Genomic DNA, 23,330 nt, shown 5'->3' with positions numbered 1-23,330 from the left:
CTACAGCTATAAGACTTATCTGTACCTCCTTTCTTCCTCTGCTCCTTCTCTTTTAGTTTATTTACAAACAGTGTATTTTTGCTTTTTGCAAACAAGTACGGATACATCTTTGATATCTCATCTATCAGCGAACAAAGAATCTTCAATCAAAACTTATACATGTCTTGTTTTTCTTTTGTCTGTTTCACATATCTTTGCAAATCGTCCATCTCTCTTTGCAAACTTTTTGCTCGGTTCGCTGCATTTTTAAATTTTTCCAAAAACTGACCTTCTGAAGCTGTTCCTTTATTTCTCATGTAAGCCGTCCTAGCATGGTTCCAATTGGCCAATGCTTTATCCAGCTCTGATTGTAATTTTGCAATCACCCCATAAGCCTCTCGTATACTTGTAGGTTTTGGAGCTGCTCCTTCTTGCTGACTCTTTTCTTGTGCCAAAATAGAATTTACGTAACCAAAAATTGTATCCTCCTCTTTTTCTTCCTTCTTCTCCTCTGGTGCTTTCTTCTTCCTCTTATTCTTCTTTTTCTCAGCTGTATGACCTAGACCTAATCTACGGTCCTGAGCGTATGCTGTCTCTTGTACAAAATCCACACGCCCTTGTTCATCAATTCCTAGTCCTTTACCTTCCTTATATCCCATCTTTTTCATCATTTTGGCAGCAAATCCAGTTGTATGAGCTTGCCAGGCTCCCCAGCTATTAGGTGCCTTTTCAATCTCTTCATTGTTTTTAATCTCTTCATCGTTTTCAACCTCTTCATCTTCTTTATCCTCTTTTTCATTCAAATTCTTTATAGGCATGATGTTACCGAGCTCTACTAAATATGGTTTTCCAGTGTCGTTCATCACTCTCCAACTTGAGTCAGACATTGACTGGATCACTTGAGCCTCTTTCCAAACTTCTCCATTGTCCTTTTTCTTGTACCACACGTGGGTACCATTTTGAAGTTGATCGGCTAAGCTATCCAATTCCAGCACCTCATAGGAGACAGTATATTCAGCAGGCAGTACATAACCATGCGATCGATGAAACTTACAAGGCTCCTGACACTGACCAGCCAAATAGCTTTCACAAGGCACAGTCTCGGGTGTAATGGGTGTCAAGAGCATCACGGATATATCTTGTGTGCTTGGATAATCAGCGACGATAGCGGGTAGTAAAACTAAATCGTGTTTCCATGCAAATGGAATGGCACACTTTTCACCAATCGGAAAAGGCTGCTTTAAACGCTGATATTCCTCAATCAAGTGAAGCAATTCAGGTGTAAGCGAATCCTTTTGCTCAAGTAACAGTTCAATATCCTGTTTACTTAATTCAATGTCCATTCCAATCAAGATTTTTTTTTTCAAAAAAAAAAAAAAAAAAAAAAAAAAAAAAAAAAACGGAAGAATGTTTTAATGCAACAAAAATGATTTAATCTAAAAAAAAAAAAGACGCTTCCTTATTTATTCATGTTGAGGATACCAGAAATAAATTTTCGTAAAAGGTTAATCCTCCTGGCGCTTCATCACGACATAATAATCCCATATGTTCAGTAATCATCAATTGTTCAGAGGCAACAGCAAGTGCCAATTTCTCCAACTCTGCTAGTTGTAAAGCTGTAAGACATCCACCTTGTTCTTTGACATGCCTTAATATGCGATGTGCTGCTCTATTATCGTCCATATTTAAGGATTGAATGACAGCAAGTCCGCTCGAGAATTGACGTAGTTTGAATGGTAGCTTTAACCGTTCGAATTCTTGGCTTGCTTTATAAAGATCTTCTGGAGATATCAATGCTACATAGAGGGCATTTAATATACAAACATGCGGATTTATAAAGTTGTGTGTGTTCATTACCAACTCCTCTTGCTCTATTAAAAAGGCAATAAACATCAGTAAGAGATTTCATATCATCCTCCTGTTTGAATAGTCTTCCAAGAAAATCAGCCAGTTCTCTCGCCAATTCCTGATGATAAATTGATCCAGCAGAATCCCTGCTCATTGTGTTAATAAGCATCAAGTGTGTAAATGTGTGCTTGGTCTTACTTTGTAACAGGCGAAGATATACCAAGGTTTAGTAAATGATTTCGAAGTTCAGAGAGCTCATCCGTTGGGTCTTTACTCATTTTAGACGATATGGATTCAGCCAATTTAACCATTTCAGTTGCCTTTGTCATCAATCTATCTAGATCTTGAAATGCGTCTACCATGGTCTCATTTGCTTCTATTGTTGATTTTTCTATACGATCCTGAATAGCACCTTATGTAAAGAGACTTTAGAATGTCTATCTGAATAAAACATGAAAGCTTACTGATACCAACTCCTCTAAGAGGAGTAAGTGTGTTGGATGTTTCTCTTTCACTTATCTCCCACTGTTTAACATTGATCGCTGTTTTTAATTGAGACAGAAAGCTAGAGTGTCCTGAACGCCTAAAAGAAAGTCGTATTTCACCAGGCATGATTCTATTTACATGTTGTTCACTTTTTAAACTTGCACCACACATCTCACAGTCCATCATGCTCGTATGATTGATAAAGGTACATACTTTGCATACTTCTGCCCTCTCTTCATTATCCATCACCACTTCATTTGCTTCCTCATTAACGTTTTGTCGCTTGACACCACACAATTCACATTTTAAACTTGAGCAAGTATTTGAAAAGAAACAGATAGGACAGGCCCAAACACTTTTTGTAGATGTTGCTGTTGCTGTGTTTTGTGATTTTTCGAGTTGAAGAATGATTTTGGGTGATGAACGCAAGAAACCGGCCTTTTAGGAATTAGTGCAAGATTTAAAAAAGAAGAATATAGCTTACGTATGAGTCCACTTGTTTAATGTCTTGTAAACTTATTTCTATCGAGTATTCCAAAGGATTAGCGTCATCAACATAAATAATACGGTGAGAAGTTAAATAACATACACCATCTTGATAGCGCTCTAGTTTTGTTTTCCTAATAATAAACTACAACATGAATATTACTATTCTCTCTGCTTGTGTATACACTTGTTGTATTTACCCTTCATAAAGCCCAATTTTTCCTTGCTGAATAAGTAAAGATTCATTGGGTACAAGTTCAGGTCTTTTAGAAGAGGATAAAATAGTCGGTTGGAGGTATTCCATGTTCAATGATAATAATAATAATAATAATAAAATAAAAAAAATAAAAAGAGAGAGAGCGGTTTTATTTTTTATGCACAAACACAACCAAATTGAAAAATCTTTTTTTTTTATTATTATTTTTTCAAAAAAAAATGAGGGTAATTTTTGACATGGCGGTTCTCTCAAAGCTTTTACTGACGACAAACTTGAGTAGTTGATCAACAAATTAGTAGAAAAGGATGCTTCAGGATCTGTTACTTTATTTCCGGAAGAATTAGAAGACATGTGGCATGTGTATAACCTTATATCTAAAGGTGACATGATTAGAGCAACTACGATTCGGTACAGTAAACATGCACATATTTCAAACAAAGCTTAACATCTTTTTATAGCCGATTACAGTCCGAAAGCTCAACGGGCTCAAGCACAAGCCAGCGAGTACGGCTCAACTTGACTATTACAGTTGAAAGTGTCGACTTTGACCCTATTGTGGGTTTACTGCGTATTAATGGAAGGGTGTCTAGTGAGAGTCCTTATGTGAAGGTAAAGAAGAGATAGAATAAACTCTATGTATATTGAACTATAGAGTATAGATGGGTAGTTATCATACGATAGATCTTGAATTAAATCGTAATTTTACGTTATTCAAATCAGAGTGGGACATAATCGCTTTAGAAAGAGTGGATGATGCGTGTGATATAACAAAGCAAGCAGATGTAGCAGCGATCGTTTGTCAAGAGGGTCTTGCCAACATTTGTTTCTTGACTCAACATATGACAATTGTTCGTCAGCGTATAGAAACACCTATTCCTAGGAAAAGAAAAGGATCGGTTGCTAATCATGAAAAGGTAAATATATAATATGAATAAGAACGGTAAACTTACAAGGAAAAACAAGGGGTTGGAAAAGTTTTATGAACAAATTTACCAAGCTATTATTCGTCATGTTCATTTTGATATTGTGAAGGCTATTATTATTGCTAGTCCAGGCTTTGTTAAGGTAAGAGATAAAGCAGACTGTGAAGAATCTATTTATAATTATTTCGATAGGACCAAGTTTATAATTATATATTTGATCAAGCAGTGGTAAATGATAATCATACAAGTTACTGTGAAAAAGTGAATAACAATCATAAATTTGTAGAAAACAGGGAATAAAGTGATTATGGAAAACAAGTCCAAATTCCTTCAAATACATTGTTCAAGTGGACACAAACATGCATTAACAGAAATCATGCAAGATCCATCGATACAAGTGAAATTAGCAGATACAAAGGCAGCTCGTGAAGTACAAGCATTAGACAAATTTTATGAAATGATGAATAGTGATCCAGATAGAGCATTTTATGGCTTTGAACATGTTGATAAAGCCAATGAAAGTGGAGCGATTGGTACTCTACTCGTAACGGATGAGCTATTTCGATCTGCAGATATTGAGACGCGTAAAAAGTATGTGTCACTGGTAGAACAAGTCCGTGCACAAAATGGAAATGTGTATGTGTTCTCTAGTATGCATGCATCAGGAGAACGTAAGTAACAAGATGACTGATATAACATTTGGCTAATAAATGTACATGTAGAATTAAATCAATTGACTGGTGTGGCTGCCATCTTAAATTTCCCAGTGCCTGATATTGATGAAGAAGAGCACTAATTAAATGCGGTCACAAGATTCATCAGCCGCAGAAAACAATAGATCGTAAATCATGTCTTCTTTTTATATAAATTTCTATACACAATCAAAAACAAGTAGAGATACAACTTCATTTTTTAAAATGTATTTTTATATAGTAAAACAAAAGCAGAAAAAAAAAGTATGAGTGTATGACGAGAGAAGAAGATAATGTACAATAAATTAAAAACGCAATACACCCGATGAACCACGAGCACCACCAGCTACCATACTTTGACTTGTTGGTTGTTGTGGTGGAGTTGGTACAATGCTTGTTTGACTCGATTGAAATTGAGGAATAGAAGGTGGAAGGGATGTTCGACCGTTGATATAAGGAGGAACCACGTTACCAACCGATCTCGTCACGCTTGGTTGAGTGGGCATCATAGAAGGCATTGCTTTTTGTACAGCATTCACATGGAAACCATTCGCTTGGGCCACAGGACATTCCTTGTGAGCCAAGAGCAAAGTTTTCAAGTTGACTATTTCTTCTTTTAAAGATTCAGATTGTAACTGAAGTCTTTCGTTATCGTTCGTTAAGAATTCAACCTTTGCTTGAAGGTTGCTTAACCATTGCTTTTTTCTTTGTCGACATTTCAAAGCGGCTATTATAAGATAGATGAGTACATTATTTATTAGAATCATTAAAGTACCAATCCTATTCCTCTCTAAAAAGTTCTTTCGCTTTTCATCATCTTCAATATTTTTATTAGTAGTAGATGACCTTGATCTTGTTTTTTTGACTGGTGATGTTTCATCTTCTTTATTTGAAGATCTCCTCCTCGTTTTCTTTTCAACTGATTCACTACTATCCAATGAATAATTATCATCTGAATGCTGTGAATTAGATCTTTTTCTTTCTTGCTGAGTCAATACTTGATTAAATGTTCTGTATTGTTGTTGTTGTTGTTGCATTTTTGGTTTCATTGAATAGTACTCATCTGGATTGGCTGGACCTTGTAACATGGAAGGAGAGAGTGGACCGGTACGTAAGGAATCCCAAGTGAATTGGTTGGTTACTTCTTTTGGTAATATACCTCCTCCTATGATTGGATTATTATTCGTATTGTCTACTGGCATCACATTAGGACTTGTGATTGAGGCAACAGGAGGCAAAGTTAATTTGTTCTCTTTCTTTTCTTTAATTTGTACTCCAGAAAAGCTTTGTTCAAATGGATTTGGTTCTTGATCTAACTTAGCTGATGAATTGAGTGGTAATACAGCCATGGGTGGACTATCTATTTTAAATGTAAGCAAATAGCTATTATTATCTATTATTTATTTTACTTGTTAATATCGGATTAGTTGTATTTTCAACTTTAGCATCTGTTGTCACTACTGATGATGGTTGCTGTTGTTGTCCTACTGCCATATTGTTTCTTTTTTTTTCCACTCCTTTTTTATATTATTAATGATTGATACAAGTTAGTCTACTATTATTTTTACCTAAACTTTAATCGTATCTTGTTTTATTTTTTTTTGTTTAATTGGATCTAGATACACACACAAAAATGTGTTTTTATAATAGCAATAATAAAAAAAAAAGGAAAGAAAAGAAAGGAAAGAAAGTGATAAAAAAAAACAGAGAGACAGGCTTGTGTAGGAGTGTAAAGATTACGTCGCTAATTATTACATCATACATACTATATTTAGAATAGTACGATGGCTCACGTGCTTAGACTGTGAACATCAGTGAGAACATCAATTAAAGAAATGGCGTAGATGTGATCAGTCAAGTATGGTAAATGAACTCTTTAATTTATGAGCAATAGAATACAAATTGAATATTATTAGCTAAAAGTAAGCAAATTGCATGAAGACTAAAACAATCATCCAAGCCTTCCCCTTTAAGGCTTGTTTCAAATTGTATTCTACTTTCATTGGCTTACTTTTGGCAGTGATCCAGAAAAGTGGTATTTTTATATGTGCTGATTTTTTTTAAAAAAATTTAAAACTCAATTTGGGAACACTGTTTCTGTCCTTTTTCCCTGAATAAATAAAAAAAAATGTCATCTGCAACAGTACCTGTCATTGAATTTGATCTCATCGTTGTAGGTGCTGGTATTGTAGGTTGTTCAGCGGCAAGAGCTTTTGGTTCAGATGGCAGAAAGGTTCTTTTGCTTGAACGTGATCTTGCTGAACCTGATAGAATCGTAGGTGAACTTTTACAACCAGGAGGAATTGAAGCTTTAAAGAAGCTTGATCTTCAAGGTACTTGAAATATTGATGACATGTAAAAAATTAAAATAGTATATTAGACTGTGTAGATGGAATTGATGGTATACCTTGTTATGGATATGGCGTTATCTACCAAGATAAAGTGGTTCATATACCTTATCCTGTCAGTGAAACAACAGACAAAATAGCTAGTGGAAAATCATTTCATCACGGCAGATTTATCACTAATTTAAGAAAAGCAGCTACTGCCACTGAAAAGTATTGTATATCACCACATCATGTAATAGAATACTCATTCCTCTTCTGTTGTATAGTGTGATAGTCAAAGAGCTTACAGTAACCTCATTAATAAAAGAATCAGAAAACAATAAAATCATTGGTGTAAACACAGTAAATAAAGCAAATCAAGAGTTCAAGGTAAAAACCAGAGCACAATGTATAAGAGACAGAATGCTTATACCAAATGTAGTTTTATGCTCCATTGACTATTGTTTGTGATGGAATATTTTCAAAGTTTAGAAAAGAATTGACTATAAAAACACCAGATGTTAGATCAAACTTTGTTGGGTAAAATGATAAATGATAAAAGGAAAGGAGACTCATGATCGCTGAATAGCTTCATTATGAAAGACTTGGAATTACCTTTACCTAATCATGGACATGTTGTACTTGCAAAACCTTCTCCTGTATTAATGTATCAAATTAGTACGCACGATACTCGTGTGTTGGTTGACGTTCCCGGTAAATTACCTTCAACGTCCAATGGAGACTTGAAGAAATACATGCAAGATATTGTCGCTCCTGAACTACCTGATGCCATTCGTGTAAGCATACAAAGAATACATACATCATAAACTAATAATAAGACTAGGTTAAATTCTTGGAAGGTTTAGAAACAGAAAGACTGAGATCTATGCCGAATGGCTTCTTGCCACCAAGTATAAATAATGTGGAAGGGATGATTATGTTGGGTGATGCTGTGAACATCAGACATCCCTTGACGGGTGGTGGAATGACAGTGGCATTTAATGACGTTGTGTTACTTAAAGAATTATTATCGCCAGACAAAATACCTTCTTTTACACAAACCGATTTAATCATTCAACAGATGAGCACATTTCACTGGAAAAGAAAGAATTATTGTACGGCTATCAATGTCTTGGCAATGGCACTCTATCGAATCTTTGCAGCCAATGAGAGTAAGTAGCTGCACGTAATGAATTCAGTTGCTAATGGCTAATATAGATAAGGACTTGGGAGTATTACTAAGAGGATGCTTTGCTTATTTCCAATTAGGAGGTGAATGTGTTGATGCTCCTGTTGGTTTATTATCAGGCTTAATTCAACGCCCAATGGTTCTTGTCTATCATTTCTTTTCTGTGGCATTTTATTCAATTTACATTGAAGCCAAAAGTAACGGTTGGTCAGGTTTACATCGCAGTTTTATTATGATCATTACTGTGTTATATACTGCATGTATCACTATCTTGCCTTACTTGTGGTCTGAAACAAAATATTAATTCTTTTATACTAATTCTTTTACTAATCTATTAAAATAAATACGATTAATTTCCATCTTTAAAGAGACTCTAATTTGAAAAAAAAAAAAAAAAAAAAAAAAAAAAAAAAAAAAAAAAAAAAAAAAAAAAAAAAAAAAAAAAAAAAGCTAAAATGATTCAAGCAAAGACAACTGCTTTTGATAAAACAAATAGGAAACCAAATCGATTTTGGCATTTACTTATTTTGTTTAAAGCTTCTTTTTTTAAAAAATGATATTCCTAACTTATGTTGATCTCTATTTTTTATGCCTCTTTAAAGTAAATTACGCAAAATTTAGTTTTCCTAAATGTAAGAGTAAATATGATAAGATCTTATGAATAGCAAAACATTCAACTGTCAGCCATTTATTTGCTGTATAATAAAGTCTAATGACATTGAAAGAGCAAAAGTGGCGTTAAGAATGTATATCAAGCTTTCCATGTCTAATCTTCATAAAAATATTTTAAATTTTAGTCCTCTATACACGGGAACTACAGGGAGTAACAGAATGAATCAAAAAAAGCAATATTTCATTGACAACGTGTGTACTTGATTCTTTGATCTGTCGGATATTTTCCAAATGCGCATATTCGTATTACCCAAACTTCCGAAAAGTCCCTCTTTCACTCTTTTACTATGAAATTCACGGAGAATTATCCTTCATAAAATATTCGCTTCTTTTTTTTTTCCTTTATTCTTCATCCTGTTCTCTCTCTCTCTCTCTCTCTCTCTCTCTCTCTCTTTCTTTAGTTTATAATCAAAAATGAAAAACCTATACAAGATTTCATCATCCATTTTGTCTTTTAATCAAGAAAGTATCCATTTCGATGATTATGGATCAGAAGGCTGTACTATTTATAACTTTCCACTTCTTAAAGACAACTCGGAATCACAATTTAAAAAGAATTCATATTGTGATGAATGGCTACGTCGTAGGAGCAATCAAAAAGAAAACAATCTGCGATCTTCCTTTTCCTCCAGATTGACGGCAGAAACTTTCTCAGACGTGTGTATAAATACCTTGCTCAAGGCTGATAAGGACTCTATTGGTGCTGAAGAAGAAACCAGCTTTGGAGGTGACTCAGATACAGAATTTACCTTTCAAACACCTAGAAGTAGTATTGTTAGTAATGACAGGCTGACGAAAGAGAAAATGGATTTATTTTTGACAAAAAAGAAGCCAGAGTCATTTGCAGGATTGAAACGTCAGTTCAGAAAGATTCATCTTTCATCAAAACAAAGTTTTAGAGAAAGCAGTGCTTTCAACTTGATCAAGGTAGAAAACAGTCAACTTGTTTCAAATTCTTCTAACGTACCATATTAGTTTAGAATTAGAAAGAATCCAGAGATCTCGCTTCCAATCTGTATTGAAGGCCGACCTTCTCTAATTCACAATGAGAAGCATGAAAAGTTTAATTTAATCAAATCATCAGGTACAGTCGAAACACCTATTTACGACAGGTTTGCAAAATACAACAATCAGGTGGAAATACCCTATTCAAAGCCTGAGATTGGATCAACAGCAGAGACGTTTGAGCAATTTACAGACAAGTTATTTAAAGGCATTTTTTAATAAAATGTGTTTATATCCTTTATTGAATGAATGAATTGGTCAAGTCTCAGTATTCATTTCAAGTTCAATTGGATAATCAGTTTTTGTTGTAAAAGAAGTTGGATCAATCATTTTCAATTCATCTTTAATCACTTCTCTTGCAATTGAATCCAACTCTTTTGTAATTAATAAAGTTATTTTCTATGCAAATACATTAATTTTATCTTTTATTTGTATCGTCATCGTATTACCTTGATCTTTGAATCAAATTTGAGAACCAGCTCAAAAAAGGATTGAGTACAAATTGGGCCCTCTGTGTCTACAAGTAGCTTATGATATGCTTCTGATATGAGATTACTTAGAGTGAGAAATGTTTCAACATAATCCATTTCAAAGGGCTAGATAGGGTATATCCATTTTAGTATTTTTACTGTTGTATATAAAATAGGTTACAATATGCGGTAATATCAAATATCCATAGTCAGTTACATTGTCTGTCTTTCGAAAGATATTTTTCTAATATATTTTATGAGTGATTTATATTTATAATTGTTTGAATTCTACCATTTTTTGCTTTGATTCATCTGTAAATCTTTCAAATTCATTCATAACTTGATTTAAAGCTTTTATATAATCAACTGGATTTGTTATATTTAAAATAGTAGCCAAAGATAAACCAAGTACATAAAAAGTATATGTTCTTCTTAAGTATCAGTTTACAGTGTATTCAACAATGAGACTCTTGTTTTTTTTTTCACCTTTTCACCATTTTGGAATTTGAATAGATTAATTCAAGATTCTCTTTTGTTAATAAAACCGTATTAAGCCAGTGTGTGTTTCCTTCATGTGCTTTTTTAATGTATTGAATGGTAGCAACACGTTTAGAAACTAACTCTACAAGTTGTTCATAAAGGCTTAGTTGAGAAGTCATGGCTGTAGGTAAGTGAATGTTTGCTGACATTACGTGATGAGCAGAACAAGGTGTAATCTTTGGAAGCACAATCTGTAATTGGTGATGGTGTTACACGAATAAAAGAAGCATGTCTCTTCTTTTTTGTAACACAATGTGCATAAAATAAGTTATTCTATTTCGAGTGAGACACTTTAATACAACTGACAGGTTTTTTTTTATGATTTTTATTAAATGTTGTTTTTCTATGTACATTTTAATATTAATATAAATAATAGTAAATATATGTGCTTGTATGTAAATAAAAAGAGTCATGTAAACCAATTGCTTATTCTGTTGAACAATGTCTTATTACTGCTCTGTCTTTGGTTATGACGAAATAATAATTTGTCTTTAGAAAATTGTTTAAATCGGAGTGATGAATAACGTTTGAAAGTTTTTTTATGAATGAGGTCATCATCTTCAGCTAATTCCATTTCTAATTGTGAATCATCCCAACGTCTGTTCATCGGTTCAGAGTTCCTCTTTTGATGAAAACATATTTGATCGGATGAAGAAGTAGATGGTGAACTATTATTGGTTGAATTTATTTCAGAACTTGTTATTGAAAAAGTAAGCGAAGGTAAAGATTGATGTGTTTTATGGCCTTGTTTTTGTTGCATTCAATGAAAAGGAAATAATTAAAAAAAAAAAAAAAAAAAAAGAAAAAAAAAAGGCAGAATATTTTATATGAAAATAAATGTAATACATGACACGTGTTGTATTTATTCAAACTCTGACTTCTTCATCAAAAAAAAAGGAGGTACTCAGATCAGGGAACCATGACAACAGATTGAAAGAAAAAGAAGGTAATGACAAGAGACAGATACAATAGTTAATTATTCATCTCTTTGATTTATATCCAATTCAATGCCTTTTTCATTTTAATCTTTTAATGAGTCACCAGATATAAGCGTGATAAAAGTTTACTTGATCAGTGCGCCTGAAAAAAGATTGTGTGTTCTGCGTTTCTTTTCAAAATTTATAATTCAATTGGCGTCCCAATCAATATGTATGTCTGTAAATGTCGTGGTTTACTTGTTACACGCCCAATCACAAGCTCATCTTTAAACTGTAATTTTCTACTTTTTTTTTTTTTTTTTTTTTTTTTTTGGTTCTTGGCTAAACTTTTATTTTCGGAAAAAGATGATTCAGGATTGTAATTCTTTTATTTTATAATTAAAGCTCATTATAAAGTATATCCTTTGTAATGACTATTCAGAAATGACGCAATGCTTTATAAAACTCTATCTAAATTTATTTCTACTTCAAGTTCCTTGATCAAAAAAAGTGCTTCTAGGCTATTTAAGGTATAGATTTGAACGCGTTTTTTTTTTTTAAGTATAAATTAATAGTACGCGAAAGAGTATTCAATGCAAGACATTGTGCTTTTATTAAATGTTTCTCTTCTTTTTTGGATTGACATTTCATTTTAGTGATAAAGTCAAGGGAACTTTTATGTACATTTTGCTTCTATCTTTAAATTAAACTTTCTTTAAAAAGCCATTAGCAACATCTTTTTCATCTATTTCTTTGTATAAGTCGGAAAAACTGTTTATTGTTTTTTTTTTTTATTTGTTTTACATAACACAAGAATCGTAAAATTAAATTCGAGAACAATTATGAAACGCATTGCTCCTTGTTTAGCATTCAACTTTATTTTCAAGAGTTACTCGAAATATGAAAGCATTTCTTTTCCTTTTGTAAAATTTTAAAGCCTTCATTGAAACACAGGTTAAGCCCAAAAGGTCTCATTTAATATTAAAAGGGGTAATCGGACTCTGAAAAAAATTTTTTAGCGGGGCTGCACACATAAAAACCCAATTGGAACACTTTCCTTTCATCAAAGAAGCATGTAACGTAACATCTTACTTTCAAATCAAACATTTTGGTCTTTATCAAACTGACCTTCAAAGTTTATTTATTCTATTTGATAAATGAAATTAAGTTATAAAGAAAAAGAGCAAAAAAAAAATATAATTTAGTCATCTGTTATTTTCAGTAGACGAATGTCTTTGATCTGTGGTTCTTTTTGCCAAGTGTTACAAAAGAAAAAAAAAAAGTTTTTTTGGAACATATCCAATAGAAACTAAAGTATAACTTTTTTAAACAGCCCAGGCTTTTAAAATGTACATGCCATTTTATGAATTGAGTATTCATTTTTATACGTTTACAGGCATTAAGGTAACCTGTTGCTTTTAATTACCATTGATGCATTCAAAAAAGCGCTTGTTACTTTAAATGAACCATAGTATCTTTGAGCTATCTTGGATATTATTTTATTATACAATCTTATCATTCCAAACTTACTTTGATTATCATTGCCTCTGTCAACTAGAGAGAACAATATCACTTTATTTTTATCACTTTTTTTTTTTTCTTGGCCAATTTAATATAAATTGCATATTCTACAAAGCCCTGTGGCACTAACAACTGTTTAAAAGCTTGATATGCGCCAAGACATGGCGCATGTGGTGTAAAGAATTGACATAAATACAATGGATTTGTTCCCAAAAATAGACTTTTTGGGGCTTGAATCAAGAAAACTTATAAAAAGAAGAGGAGAACAATAGACTTTTTCTTTTCAAATAATAAAATGTCGCAATTACCAGCTTCTGATCAATCTATAAAAAAAGTTTCTAATGACCAGCAGCAAGATGAACTTGAAAAGTTAGATTTGTTTGAATCTTCAACTCAGGTCACATTTGTTACAACTACTCATTCGGAAACTCAAGAAAAGCAACATGAACAAGTACAGCATTTGACATCAGTTGAATCTACAGTTGAACAAGTAGACATCAAAGAGAAGCAGAAGGAAGAAGAAGAATTTCAAAAATTGGAGTTGACAGATTCCGTCCATGTTCATTCAAGTACTACAACCACAACTACGACACATGTCTTGGAGGCTCATGATATGCCACAGCGCAATGGATTCCAAAAATTAGCTTCAACCGAGTCTTTACTGGCTGAACCTCAAGAGCAATCCAACGAACAAGACAATAATCAAAGACATGTTTCACAAACAGATTATTACCACGACAGAAAGCCTGATGATAATTATTATGGAGGCGCTCATCCTCCTACTGCCCCCAATTACCCTTTGTTGGAGCCACGATTACTAGAAAAACAGCAAGCGTATGCTGATATACCTTCTGGATATAATCGACCTCTTTACTTGAGAATCCTGATTGGCCCAGTTAGAGTGCCAACATTTAGTTATATATCGATGCTCATCATGATTGCTTTGCTTATATTTGAGTTTGTTAGAATGAAACAATTAACAGGGAGCGTGATTGAAACAAGTCCATTTAATCCAATGATTGGTCCTAGCTTTCAAGTAAAATGCACTTTTTTAATCTGTCTTCTTTACTGAACGATTTTTTTTCTTTTTTTAGGTGCTTGTCAACGAAGGCGCAAGATTCACTCCTTGTATTCGATCTGTACCTAGTTTACCAACATCTACTGTCATTTCAAGTTGCTATGCATCACCCACTGATACCTGTACTTTAGAAGAGCTTTGTGGGTTTGGAGGATTCTCTAGTGGTACACCCAATCAAAGCTTCAGACTCGTGTTACCCATCTTTATGCATGCGGGCATTATTCACTTTTTAGTCAACATGCTGACTCATTTAAGACTTGGTGTGGACCTTGAAAAAGCACTTGGTACACCAAGGTACGCTTTACTCTACATGGCTTCTGGTATCTGGGGATTTGTATTATCCGCAATGCTTTCTCAAAACTTGAGCGCCTCCACAGGTTGTTCAGGCGCCTTGTTTGGTTTAATTGGATACATGTTTATTGATGTTTTGGTGAACTGGAAGATACTGCCTCATCCAGTTCGCAACTTAATGAATCTCTTGATGTCTACCGTCATCAGTTTAGTACTTGGTCTTTTGCCTGGTTTAGATAACTTTGCCCATATCGGTAAAAAGATTTTTTTTTCTAATATGAAAAAAGGAAATTGATGTTTTTTCCCTTTTTAGGAGGGTTCACGGTAGGTATTCTGATGGGAATGCTTGTAGCACCTATGCGTCCAATGGCAACACCAAGGGTAAAAATTATTACCTGGATCTTGCGTGTTGTGGCTTTGGTACTCTTGATTGTCCTATTTGTTGTTACTATTCGTGAACTCTATTCTGTATATGATCCTAGCACGGTAAGAACTAGAAAAGAGAAAAAGGACAACCTCTCATTTTTTTTTCTTTTATAGATTTGTCCAAATTGTAAATACTTGTCATGTTTACCTGTAAGCAACTGGTGTGATCCAGTGAATTAATCTTTCTACTTTCTGTTTATAAACTTTTAATTATTACCCCAATAAAAAAAACTTTTTTTTTACGTAAAAGATTAACCGAATTTACGGAAAAATGAAAAAAAGATCTTATCAAAAATCTGATATGTAGTTCACAAAGATCTAGGGACTTATCAGATTTAACTGTTTCTTCTCCGCTTCCTTATTGTACACTAATGAAACCGGGTTCATTCGCGAATCTGATTAAACTTAGAGCCCTTGTTCGTACAAAATAAACCTATATTGTCATTCTTTCCTTTCCTTTCTTATATATCGTTATATATTTTTACTTTATACTTTTTTTTTGTTAGTTTCAAGTTTTTCCCGTGTTGAAGTTCAAACACTTTTAGGAGCCCGGAAATGAATTGATACTAGTGGATTCTAATACAAAGTGACACAGCAAAAAAAAAAAAAAAAAAAAAAAAAAAAAAAAAAAAAGAAGGCAAGGAAAGTATATATAAGATGGATCTAATGGGTCGCATCTTTTCTTTTTTTTTAAAAAAAAAACTATAACTAAATCAAGAAAAGATGCGTTTCTCTGCCATTGCCTTTGCTGTTGCCTCTGCCGCTGTTTCTTTGGTCTCTGCCCAATCCATTTCAGCTGTTGCTTACTTAAACAGTTCATCTGTAAATGGTCTCGTTTACTTTTATCAAGAGCATTTTGACAGCCCTACTAGAATCATTGCAAACATCACTGGTTTGACAGCTGGTGAACATGGTATTCATATCCATCAATTTGGCGATCTTTCCAATGGTAAAAAATTCATTATAAATTAATTTAGTGTTACTAAAACAAAACAAAAGGCTGTACTTCTACTGGCTCTCACTACAACCCATTTAACATGACACACGGTGGACCTGACGCATCAGAAAGACATGTTGGTGATCTTGGTAATATTGTTGTTGACAACACTACCGGTTTGGCTTTGTTGAACATCACAAGTGACTATGTCAAGTTGAAACACCACACCTCTGTTATTGGGTAAGAAAGAAAAAAAAACTTTTTGTATTCTTTTTTCTCATCTTGCATTGATAGACGCGCTGTTGTTGTTCATTCTGATCGTGATGATTATGGACTTGGTGGATCACCTTTATCTAACACAACTGGTAATGCCGGAAGCCGTGTTGCATGTGGTGTTATTGGATGTAAGTTTTTTTTTTGCATTTGCATTTGCTTTGAAGCCACATAATTGACTGTTATTATGTAGATTCTTCTACTGCTTAAGTAGTGTTGAAAATAAAAGTTAGAAGTACAAGATAGGGATATAACATTGAATAATATAAAAGCCTTTAATAAACAGTATTTATAATTATATTTATACAAATGAATTCTACTTTAAATTACTACGGAAATGCATAAAACAATTGAATTTAATTTAATTTAAGTTGTGATTATTGACGACTACAATGTAGAAATTGAATAAAAATAAAAATCAAACGACTTCGAAAAACATCAAAAAGAAACAAGCTTTTCCTGTTGTAGTTGGCTTCTCATCTTGAGTCTACAAAAGCATGAACTGAGAGTGCCATAATATTCCAAATTTTCCGAAAGAGCAACTGATGATACCACTTGTCCTTGAAGCTAATAACATTACTGTCTTCAATGTGACAGATAGACACTAACAGCATATCCCTAATACTCAAATCTCTTTTTATATCGATTAAAACTTCTACTCATCCTTGTTTACTCTTATATTATGAAATTGGACGCGCTTATATTAACCAGTGTTAATAACAAAGCTTTAAATTCTTTCTTCTTTTGTATTATTCGGATAGAAGATTTATAGCCCTAAATCAAGTATATTTACAAAGAGAAGATTATTATTTAAATACAGTGAATATGCTTTGAATAATATGTCACTGATTATAAATATTCTTTATCAAAATAATATATTTTACATCAAAATGTCTTATACGTCGAATCAAATTTAACTTACAAATTTTGACAAGCACTTGTCTTCATTTAATAAAGTGAATAATATGGAACAGACCCAATTTATCCAAATACTATAGTGAAGACCAAAGCGCTCAAATCCTTCATCCATTACACTATTTTGACATTGTACCTACAACAAGTCTCAGTAAACGATCTTCCTAGTTTTTAAGCATGTAGCATCCACTAATATCAACGTCAATACTGATGATAAATTCCTTTACCAAGAAATATTTTGCAATATATGCTACAACAGCCTTTCGCAAGAAAGAAAAAGCTAAAGTAGACAATTATGTTCTCAAGATGAGAGAAGACATCACTCCTGAAGTCTTCAAAGCATTAATGTTACCAATTCATAAGGTTTCCAGATACTCTCAAACAGTGAACATTTGTTGTTGAAATGACTCCAACACTTAGAATAGTCCACTCTTAAAATTTTCTGTCAGGACGCTACTATTCCAAAATATAAACGGCTTTGATAGCTATGGGAATGGAACTGAGGTATCTGATTTCAAAATTTGTATATATGACTGCATCTCATAGAAGTAAAGATTTTAGTTTATATATTTGACCAGGATCAAGATAGATTGAGTAGATTGATTGTGTTTGTTCACTTATATATATAATTTGTTGCATACATTATGTTGTAGTGACAGTATTTCATATAGTAACCATTTTTCTACTCAAAAAAAAAAAACCATTACACAATCCATTGTTTGTTTCACGAACTTAAAATTTGTTTGGTAATGAAAAAGTTACTTTTTTAGCAAAAAGGGTAGTAAAAAAGGAAAGATAAAAGCAATTTTTTATATACATTCATTTTTCGTGCTTCAGCTTGGATACTCGTCTTCTGTAAGATGTGAGGGAACTACAAATATTTACATTTAAACATAGTACCTTCTTCCTTTATGACTTTATCAAAATGACTCATTAATCATGTTTAATATTCCGACATGCTTTACTTTTTTTTTCTTCTTCTTTTCTTCTTTTTTTTTTTTTATCAAATAAAATGACTGGAGAGCTCTATTCATTAGATAAGCTTAGAAGTACTCTTATCCGATTGGAAGATACAATTCTATTTGGTAAACAAATCCAAGTAAATAGACAAAGTGAGAGCTCTCTCTAATATGCTCTGTGTAGCACTGATTGAAAGAGCACAATTTGCATTGAATCAAAACATATATGAAAAGGGTGCCATTGAATTTAAAGGTGAAACAGGGGAAAAGAGTTTCTTGGAATATTGTTTATCAGAAACAGAAAAGATACATGGTAAGCAAGAAGAGTAAAGATATGGTATTTTGTATTTACGTCTTTATTTCAACAGCCAAAGTTCGCAGGTACACAAGGTAATAACAACAATAAGACAAGTTGTACTGTATGACCTTATTAATTTTTTTATTTAAAAAAAGCCCAGATGAATATGCCTTTACTTCACCTTTACCTGAGCCTATTCTTCCTCCACTTCAATATGATGAATTCTTATACCGAAATGAAATCAACGTAAACAGCGTTATTATGGACATGTATATTAAATATATTCTTCCAGTAATTTGTAAAAAAGAGGATGATAACAATTATGGAAGTTCGGCAACAAAGGACATTGAAGCATTGCAAGCATTAAGTAAGCGTATTCATTTCGGTAAGTCAATGCAAAATAAAAAAAGTGCACCTATACCTCAACTACTTAAATAAAGGTAAATTTATTGCTGAATCAAAGTTTAGATCAAATCCAGCCGAATATATCCAGTTAGCATTAGCTGAAGATAGAAAAAAGATTGATGAACTATTAACAAATAAGAAAGTAGAAGAGCAAGTGCTTGAAAGGTTACGTAGAAAAGCATTAGTTTATGGACAAACATTAGATGAAGAGCAAGAAGGAACAAGTAAACATTTGCGTATTCCAGTAGAATTAGTGGTTGAGCTCTATAAGCGATGGGTTATTCCACTAACAAAGGAAGTAGAAGTAGATTACTTGATTATTCGAGGTAAAGCTGCAGCTACAGAAGAACTAAAATAAATATTCGATATCAAGCTTTATAAAGTCTTGTGACACAAATATGTCTACTTTTCTTTCCTATTTCGGTAATTCAGGTACATTTTTTAGAACACCAACATTGTTTCTTTAATGTAAAAAAGTACCAAAATGCAAACACAATCAAACACTGAATCACAATACATAAAACTCTATTCGAATTGTTAAAAATAAATAGTGTTTCTTTGATATGTTTGAATCAATAATAAAATATCTAAAGCGTATATTTTTGCAATTGAGAAGCATTTTGCTTCAATCACATATATGTAATCAACTTGCAAAAAAAAAAATAAAAAAAAGAGAAATACAATTAATGTACAACCTTCAATATCACATTCATATTGGCAATCTCAGCCACTTGTTCAATAAGCCACCCAATTAAACTCATGCTTCAAATTTTTCTGAACTTACCCTCTTCATTTTACAAGCCCTTTTTATTCTTTGTTCGAAAACATAACTCCTTCATTGGGAACAAGCAACAAAGAAAAAAAAAAGGATAAACAACAAAAAATACACATCACTCATAAAAATATAATACACTAATGGCATTTGAATCTCGTGGAGGTCGCGGAGGAAGCCGCGGTGGCGGTCGTGGAGGAAGCCGTGGTGGAGCTCGAGGTGGATTTGGTAAAAAAATCAAAAGATAGCATATAAAGCACAGCAGTGCTTACATGAATGTCAAATAGGAGGAGGTCGTGGCGGAGGCCGTGGCGGAGGCCGTGGTGGATTCGGTACGATGAAATAACCATTTGACAGCGTTTTTCAAAACTAACCTATTGCAACTAGGTGGAGGTCGTGGAGGAGCTTCCCGTGGCGGCGGTCGCGGAGGACCCCGTGGAGGTGCCAGAGGAGGCCGTGGAGGTCGCGGCGGTGCCGGAGGTGCTAGAGGAGGTGCCAAGGTGATCGTTGAACCTCACAGACATGCTGGTATCTTTGTTGCTCGTGGAAAGGAAGATCTCTTGGTTACAAAGAACCTTGTTCCCGGCGAATCCGTTTACGGTGAAAAACGTATCTCCATCGATGGACCTGAAGGCACAAAGATTGAGTACCGTGTATGGAACCCCTTCAGATCCAAGTTAGCTGCTGCTGTCCTTGGTGGTGTTGATCATATTCATATTGCACCCGGTAAGAAGGTGCTTTACCTTGGTGCTGCCTCTGGTACCTCTGTCTCTCACGTTGCAGATGTCGTTGGACCTGAAGGTGCTGTCTATGCTGTCGAATTCTCTCACCGTCCTGGCCGTGATTTAATCAACATGGCAAAGAAAAGAACCAACGTTGTTCCTATTATTGAAGATGCTCGTCACCCCCAAAAATATCGTATGCTCATCCCCATGGTCGATGTTATTTTTGCTGATGTCGCACAACCTGATCAAGCCCGTATTATCGCATTAAACGCTCACAACTTCTTAAAGAATGAAGGACATATTGTTATTTCTATCAAGGCTTCTTGTATTGATTCAACTGTGGATGCTGCTACTGTGTTTGCTCGTGAAGTGAAGAAGCTTCAAGAAGAAAGAATCAAGCCTCAAGAACAACTTACTCTTGAGCCTTATGAAAGAGATCACGCCGTTGTTGTTGGTAAATACGTCCGCTTCAAGTAAATAGCCAATATTCTGGATCCAGCTAGTAAATTTATAACAATCAACATCACATAATATTTTTGTCGATTCATTTTGCCTTTTTTATGAAAAAGCAAATAGTTTCCTTTGTAAATAAATGGAGTCTGTAATGCCTTCACCCATATTTAATGAATAATATCGTCTTATGTATTTATATTTAAACTCTGATCATATGAAACCAACTTTGTTTTGCTTGGTTTGGATCTTTAGCAAATTTTGTACTACATTTTAAATTATAATTTACAAGACGAAGATGTTTGTATCAACCAATCGTAATAAATAATATGAAAGAAAATAAAATATTCTGGGTTATTTAATAGTGGTAATAGTAGTAATGAAAGGGTATAAAGATAGTTAAATCATTGTTAGCTCCAAGGTCCATGTACGTCTTGCCCATAACCTAACATTTTGATTATCAATTTCAACTGTGTTTCCATCCCACCAGCATTTTCTCTACATAACGATGGGTTTTAATGTAAACAAACAATAATAATAATAATAAAAAAAAAAAAAAAACTTACGGCAGGTTTCCTCCAAAAAAGTAAAAGTTTCTGTGCTGTATTGTCCATTTGATCTGTACCAGTTGATTTTAGTGCGACCAGGCTCATACTATTAACACATGTCCTGTTTGGCTCCACTTCTCGATGAGCCCAGTGGTCTTCTTTTGAGAAACCAGCTTGACAAAGTAAACCAATTAGATGCTGTTCAGCTACATTGTTTGCCCTTGCAATATTCTTCTCTAATGCCGCAAAGACTTGATTTTCACTTTTTAAATACTCGCCAGCTGCTATTCTCAACTTGACAAGATCTTTCTTTTGGTCTTTACTAATACAATAATATTCAAGCTCCTCTCTCAAAACAATGATGGGCGTCTTATCGATGATGGAGGGATAATACTGAGCTGCTTGACTAAAGGCAAATAAAGATCGTCTTGGGTTCATTCTCTTTTCTTTTAATATTCCTTCGTAAAAATGCAAAACATATCCTAAACAGTGAGGATCAAAGTCCACATGAGTTGTCACTAAATCTTCTTTGCATCCCAACTCTAGTTCGCCATCATCAGATTGCTTTCCCAAAACGAGTCCATTAGGAAACATTGCAATAAGTAAGCTTTCCGGTAAACTAACTAGTGTTTCTTTATGTAGTTTCATACGGACACCACGCAATTTCAAATATAGTGTATCAGGAATGGCATCAGGTATATTTTCATACCCATTGTCAAAGTCGTCATATTGTTGAGCTTGATAAATGGCCTTCTCTTCTTCTGTTGACATTTATTCAAAAAGACGAAAAAAAAAAGAAAAGAAAAAAGAAAATGGATCTTTCTATTTTGTCAAAAAAAAAGCGGCATGTACCTTTAAAAAAATAGTTCAGCTCTTTTTGTATACACACAATTTATTTTCACAGGATGCAAAAAGGATGTATTTTAAGCAGAAGACTTTTGCATGGAAGAAGTACGACGACGTTCGATCTTCTTATCCTTGGCTTCCTTGACACGCTTAGCAAGCAATTGCTTGTATTCGGCTTCAGCTTCACGAGAAGATTCAGCTCTTCTGCGCTTGATGGCTTGTCTACGTCTCTTGTGTTGGAGAGTACGAGGGGTGACAAGACGTTGGATCTTGGGAGCCTTAGTATAAGCTTTCTTGCCTTCAGCCTTGGGTTGGACTTCACGACGGATGACATACTTGCGGACATCGTCTTCCTTAGACAAGTTCTATATGCAAAATAACGAATTAAAAGACGAACACGTAACTTGTATAATACTAAATACGTACGAAGAATCTTCTGATCTTGGAAGCACGCTTGGGGCCAAGACGTTTGGGAACAGTGGTGTCGGTCAAACCGGGAATATCTTGTTCACCTTGCTTGACAACAACAAGAGACAAGACAGAGAGATCAGAACCGACGATACAACCACGAACGGACTTTCTCTTGCGTTCACCAGTACGGCGAGGACGATAGCAAGAGTGGCCCTTGGACATCAAAAGACGAACACGGTGAGGCAAGAGAACACCTTGCTTCATGGGGAAACCTTGTTTGTCGTTACCACCAGTGATACGGAAAACGTAACCTTTGAATTCGTCGCCAAGAGTGTCACCAGAGACTTCTTGAGCCATACGCTTATCGTAGAAGCCACGACTAGTCAAGAAATATTAGATCAGCCCACCTCATCTGTTTTTGTTCTATAAAACTTACAGTCTACGTTCGTCTTCAATTTCGATCAACTTTTGGCAGCCGGTGGCTGGATTAGCGATGTTCAACTATTAATATTGAATGTAAGTCTCTCAGTCAAACAAAGCTTTCATTTTCAAGACGAATAATATAGCAAAAAAAAAGAAAAAAAAGAAAAAGAAAAAAAAAACAAAGAAAGAGAATGGGATCACATTAACATGTTCCTTTTTAGAATGTTGAAGTTGACATGTCGATTAGATGATTCACTATTTTTCATAATGATTTTCATCCATCCAATTCCCTTTATATGTA

The 23,330-nt window shown here is 33.9% G+C and overlaps 12 protein-coding genes across 12 annotated transcripts; 7 read left to right on the top strand and 5 right to left on the bottom strand.

Moving 5' to 3' along the window:
* Window positions 1–146: 146 nt before the first annotated feature.
* RO3G_11084 (uncharacterized protein) lies at window positions 147–1,662 on the bottom strand (the record flags this gene model as incomplete). Its single annotated transcript, XM_067665668.1, has 2 exons — window positions 147–1,298; window positions 1,462–1,662. The coding sequence occupies 2 exons, from the start codon at window positions 1,660–1,662 to the stop codon at window positions 147–149; spliced, it is 1,353 nt and encodes a 450-aa protein (XP_067521769.1).
* A 2,281-nt stretch (window positions 1,663–3,943) lies between these two features.
* RO3G_11083 (uncharacterized protein) lies at window positions 3,944–4,618 on the top strand (the record flags this gene model as incomplete). The annotated part of the gene is made up of 3 exons (XM_067665667.1): window positions 3,944–4,081; window positions 4,132–4,167; window positions 4,226–4,618. 3 exons carry the CDS (start codon window positions 3,944–3,946, stop codon window positions 4,616–4,618), a joined length of 567 nt encoding a protein of 188 aa, XP_067521768.1.
* A 318-nt stretch (window positions 4,619–4,936) lies between these two features.
* On the bottom strand, window positions 4,937–6,125 carry RO3G_11082 (uncharacterized protein; the record flags this gene model as incomplete). Its single annotated transcript, XM_067665666.1, has 3 exons — window positions 4,937–5,358; window positions 5,407–5,991; window positions 6,041–6,125. 3 exons carry the CDS (start codon window positions 6,123–6,125, stop codon window positions 4,937–4,939), a joined length of 1,092 nt encoding a protein of 363 aa, XP_067521767.1.
* A 634-nt stretch (window positions 6,126–6,759) lies between these two features.
* Window positions 6,760–8,451, top strand: RO3G_11081 (uncharacterized protein; the record flags this gene model as incomplete). The annotated part of the gene is made up of 6 exons (XM_067665665.1): window positions 6,760–6,964; window positions 7,012–7,211; window positions 7,401–7,498; window positions 7,548–7,755; window positions 7,803–8,130; window positions 8,177–8,451. 6 exons carry the CDS (start codon window positions 6,760–6,762, stop codon window positions 8,449–8,451), a joined length of 1,314 nt encoding a protein of 437 aa, XP_067521766.1.
* Window positions 8,452–9,233: 782 nt separating this feature from the next.
* RO3G_11080 (uncharacterized protein) lies at window positions 9,234–9,794 on the top strand (the record flags this gene model as incomplete). Its single annotated transcript, XM_067665664.1, has 1 exon — window positions 9,234–9,794. One exon carries the CDS (start codon window positions 9,234–9,236, stop codon window positions 9,792–9,794), a length of 561 nt encoding a protein of 186 aa, XP_067521765.1.
* Window positions 9,795–10,082: 288 nt separating this feature from the next.
* Window positions 10,083–10,411, bottom strand: RO3G_11079 (uncharacterized protein; the record flags this gene model as incomplete). Its single annotated transcript, XM_067665663.1, has 3 exons — window positions 10,083–10,223; window positions 10,274–10,341; window positions 10,381–10,411. The coding sequence occupies 3 exons, from the start codon at window positions 10,409–10,411 to the stop codon at window positions 10,083–10,085; spliced, it is 240 nt and encodes a 79-aa protein (XP_067521764.1).
* Window positions 10,412–13,885: 3,474 nt separating this feature from the next.
* On the top strand, window positions 13,886–15,247 carry RO3G_11078 (uncharacterized protein; the record flags this gene model as incomplete). Its single annotated transcript, XM_067665662.1, has 4 exons — window positions 13,886–14,308; window positions 14,367–14,895; window positions 14,955–15,127; window positions 15,182–15,247. 4 exons carry the CDS (start codon window positions 13,886–13,888, stop codon window positions 15,245–15,247), a joined length of 1,191 nt encoding a protein of 396 aa, XP_067521763.1.
* Window positions 15,248–15,790: 543 nt separating this feature from the next.
* On the top strand, window positions 15,791–16,487 carry RO3G_11077 (copper/zinc superoxide dismutase; the record flags this gene model as incomplete). Its single annotated transcript, XM_067665661.1, has 4 exons — window positions 15,791–16,016; window positions 16,067–16,244; window positions 16,299–16,408; window positions 16,471–16,487. The coding sequence occupies 4 exons, from the start codon at window positions 15,791–15,793 to the stop codon at window positions 16,485–16,487; spliced, it is 531 nt and encodes a 176-aa protein (XP_067521762.1).
* A 1,717-nt stretch (window positions 16,488–18,204) lies between these two features.
* Window positions 18,205–19,212, top strand: RO3G_11076 (chorismate mutase; the record flags this gene model as incomplete). The annotated part of the gene is made up of 5 exons (XM_067665660.1): window positions 18,205–18,291; window positions 18,386–18,464; window positions 18,520–18,541; window positions 18,605–18,834; window positions 18,890–19,212. 5 exons carry the CDS (start codon window positions 18,205–18,207, stop codon window positions 19,210–19,212), a joined length of 741 nt encoding a protein of 246 aa, XP_067521761.1.
* Window positions 19,213–19,769: 557 nt separating this feature from the next.
* RO3G_11075 (rRNA 2'-O-methyltransferase fibrillarin) lies at window positions 19,770–20,828 on the top strand (the record flags this gene model as incomplete). Its single annotated transcript, XM_067665659.1, has 2 exons — window positions 19,770–19,854; window positions 20,014–20,828. The coding sequence occupies 2 exons, from the start codon at window positions 19,770–19,772 to the stop codon at window positions 20,826–20,828; spliced, it is 900 nt and encodes a 299-aa protein (XP_067521760.1).
* Window positions 20,829–21,159: 331 nt separating this feature from the next.
* RO3G_11074 (uncharacterized protein) lies at window positions 21,160–21,943 on the bottom strand (the record flags this gene model as incomplete). The annotated part of the gene is made up of 2 exons (XM_067665658.1): window positions 21,160–21,246; window positions 21,368–21,943. The coding sequence occupies 2 exons, from the start codon at window positions 21,941–21,943 to the stop codon at window positions 21,160–21,162; spliced, it is 663 nt and encodes a 220-aa protein (XP_067521759.1).
* A 329-nt stretch (window positions 21,944–22,272) lies between these two features.
* RO3G_11073 (40S ribosomal protein eS6) lies at window positions 22,273–22,963 on the bottom strand (the record flags this gene model as incomplete). The annotated part of the gene is made up of 2 exons (XM_067665657.1): window positions 22,273–22,560; window positions 22,622–22,963. The coding sequence occupies 2 exons, from the start codon at window positions 22,961–22,963 to the stop codon at window positions 22,273–22,275; spliced, it is 630 nt and encodes a 209-aa protein (XP_067521758.1).
* Between the last annotated feature and the right edge of the window lie 367 nt (window positions 22,964–23,330).

This window comes from Rhizopus delemar, genomic scaffold (assembly GCF_000149305.1).
Source record: "Rhizopus delemar RA 99-880 supercont3.8 genomic scaffold, whole genome shotgun sequence".
Lineage (NCBI taxonomy): Eukaryota > Fungi > Mucoromycota > Mucoromycetes > Mucorales > Rhizopodaceae > Rhizopus > Rhizopus delemar.
Note: the sequence above shows the minus strand (reverse complement) of the source record. Positions and strands in the feature narration are given on the sequence as shown.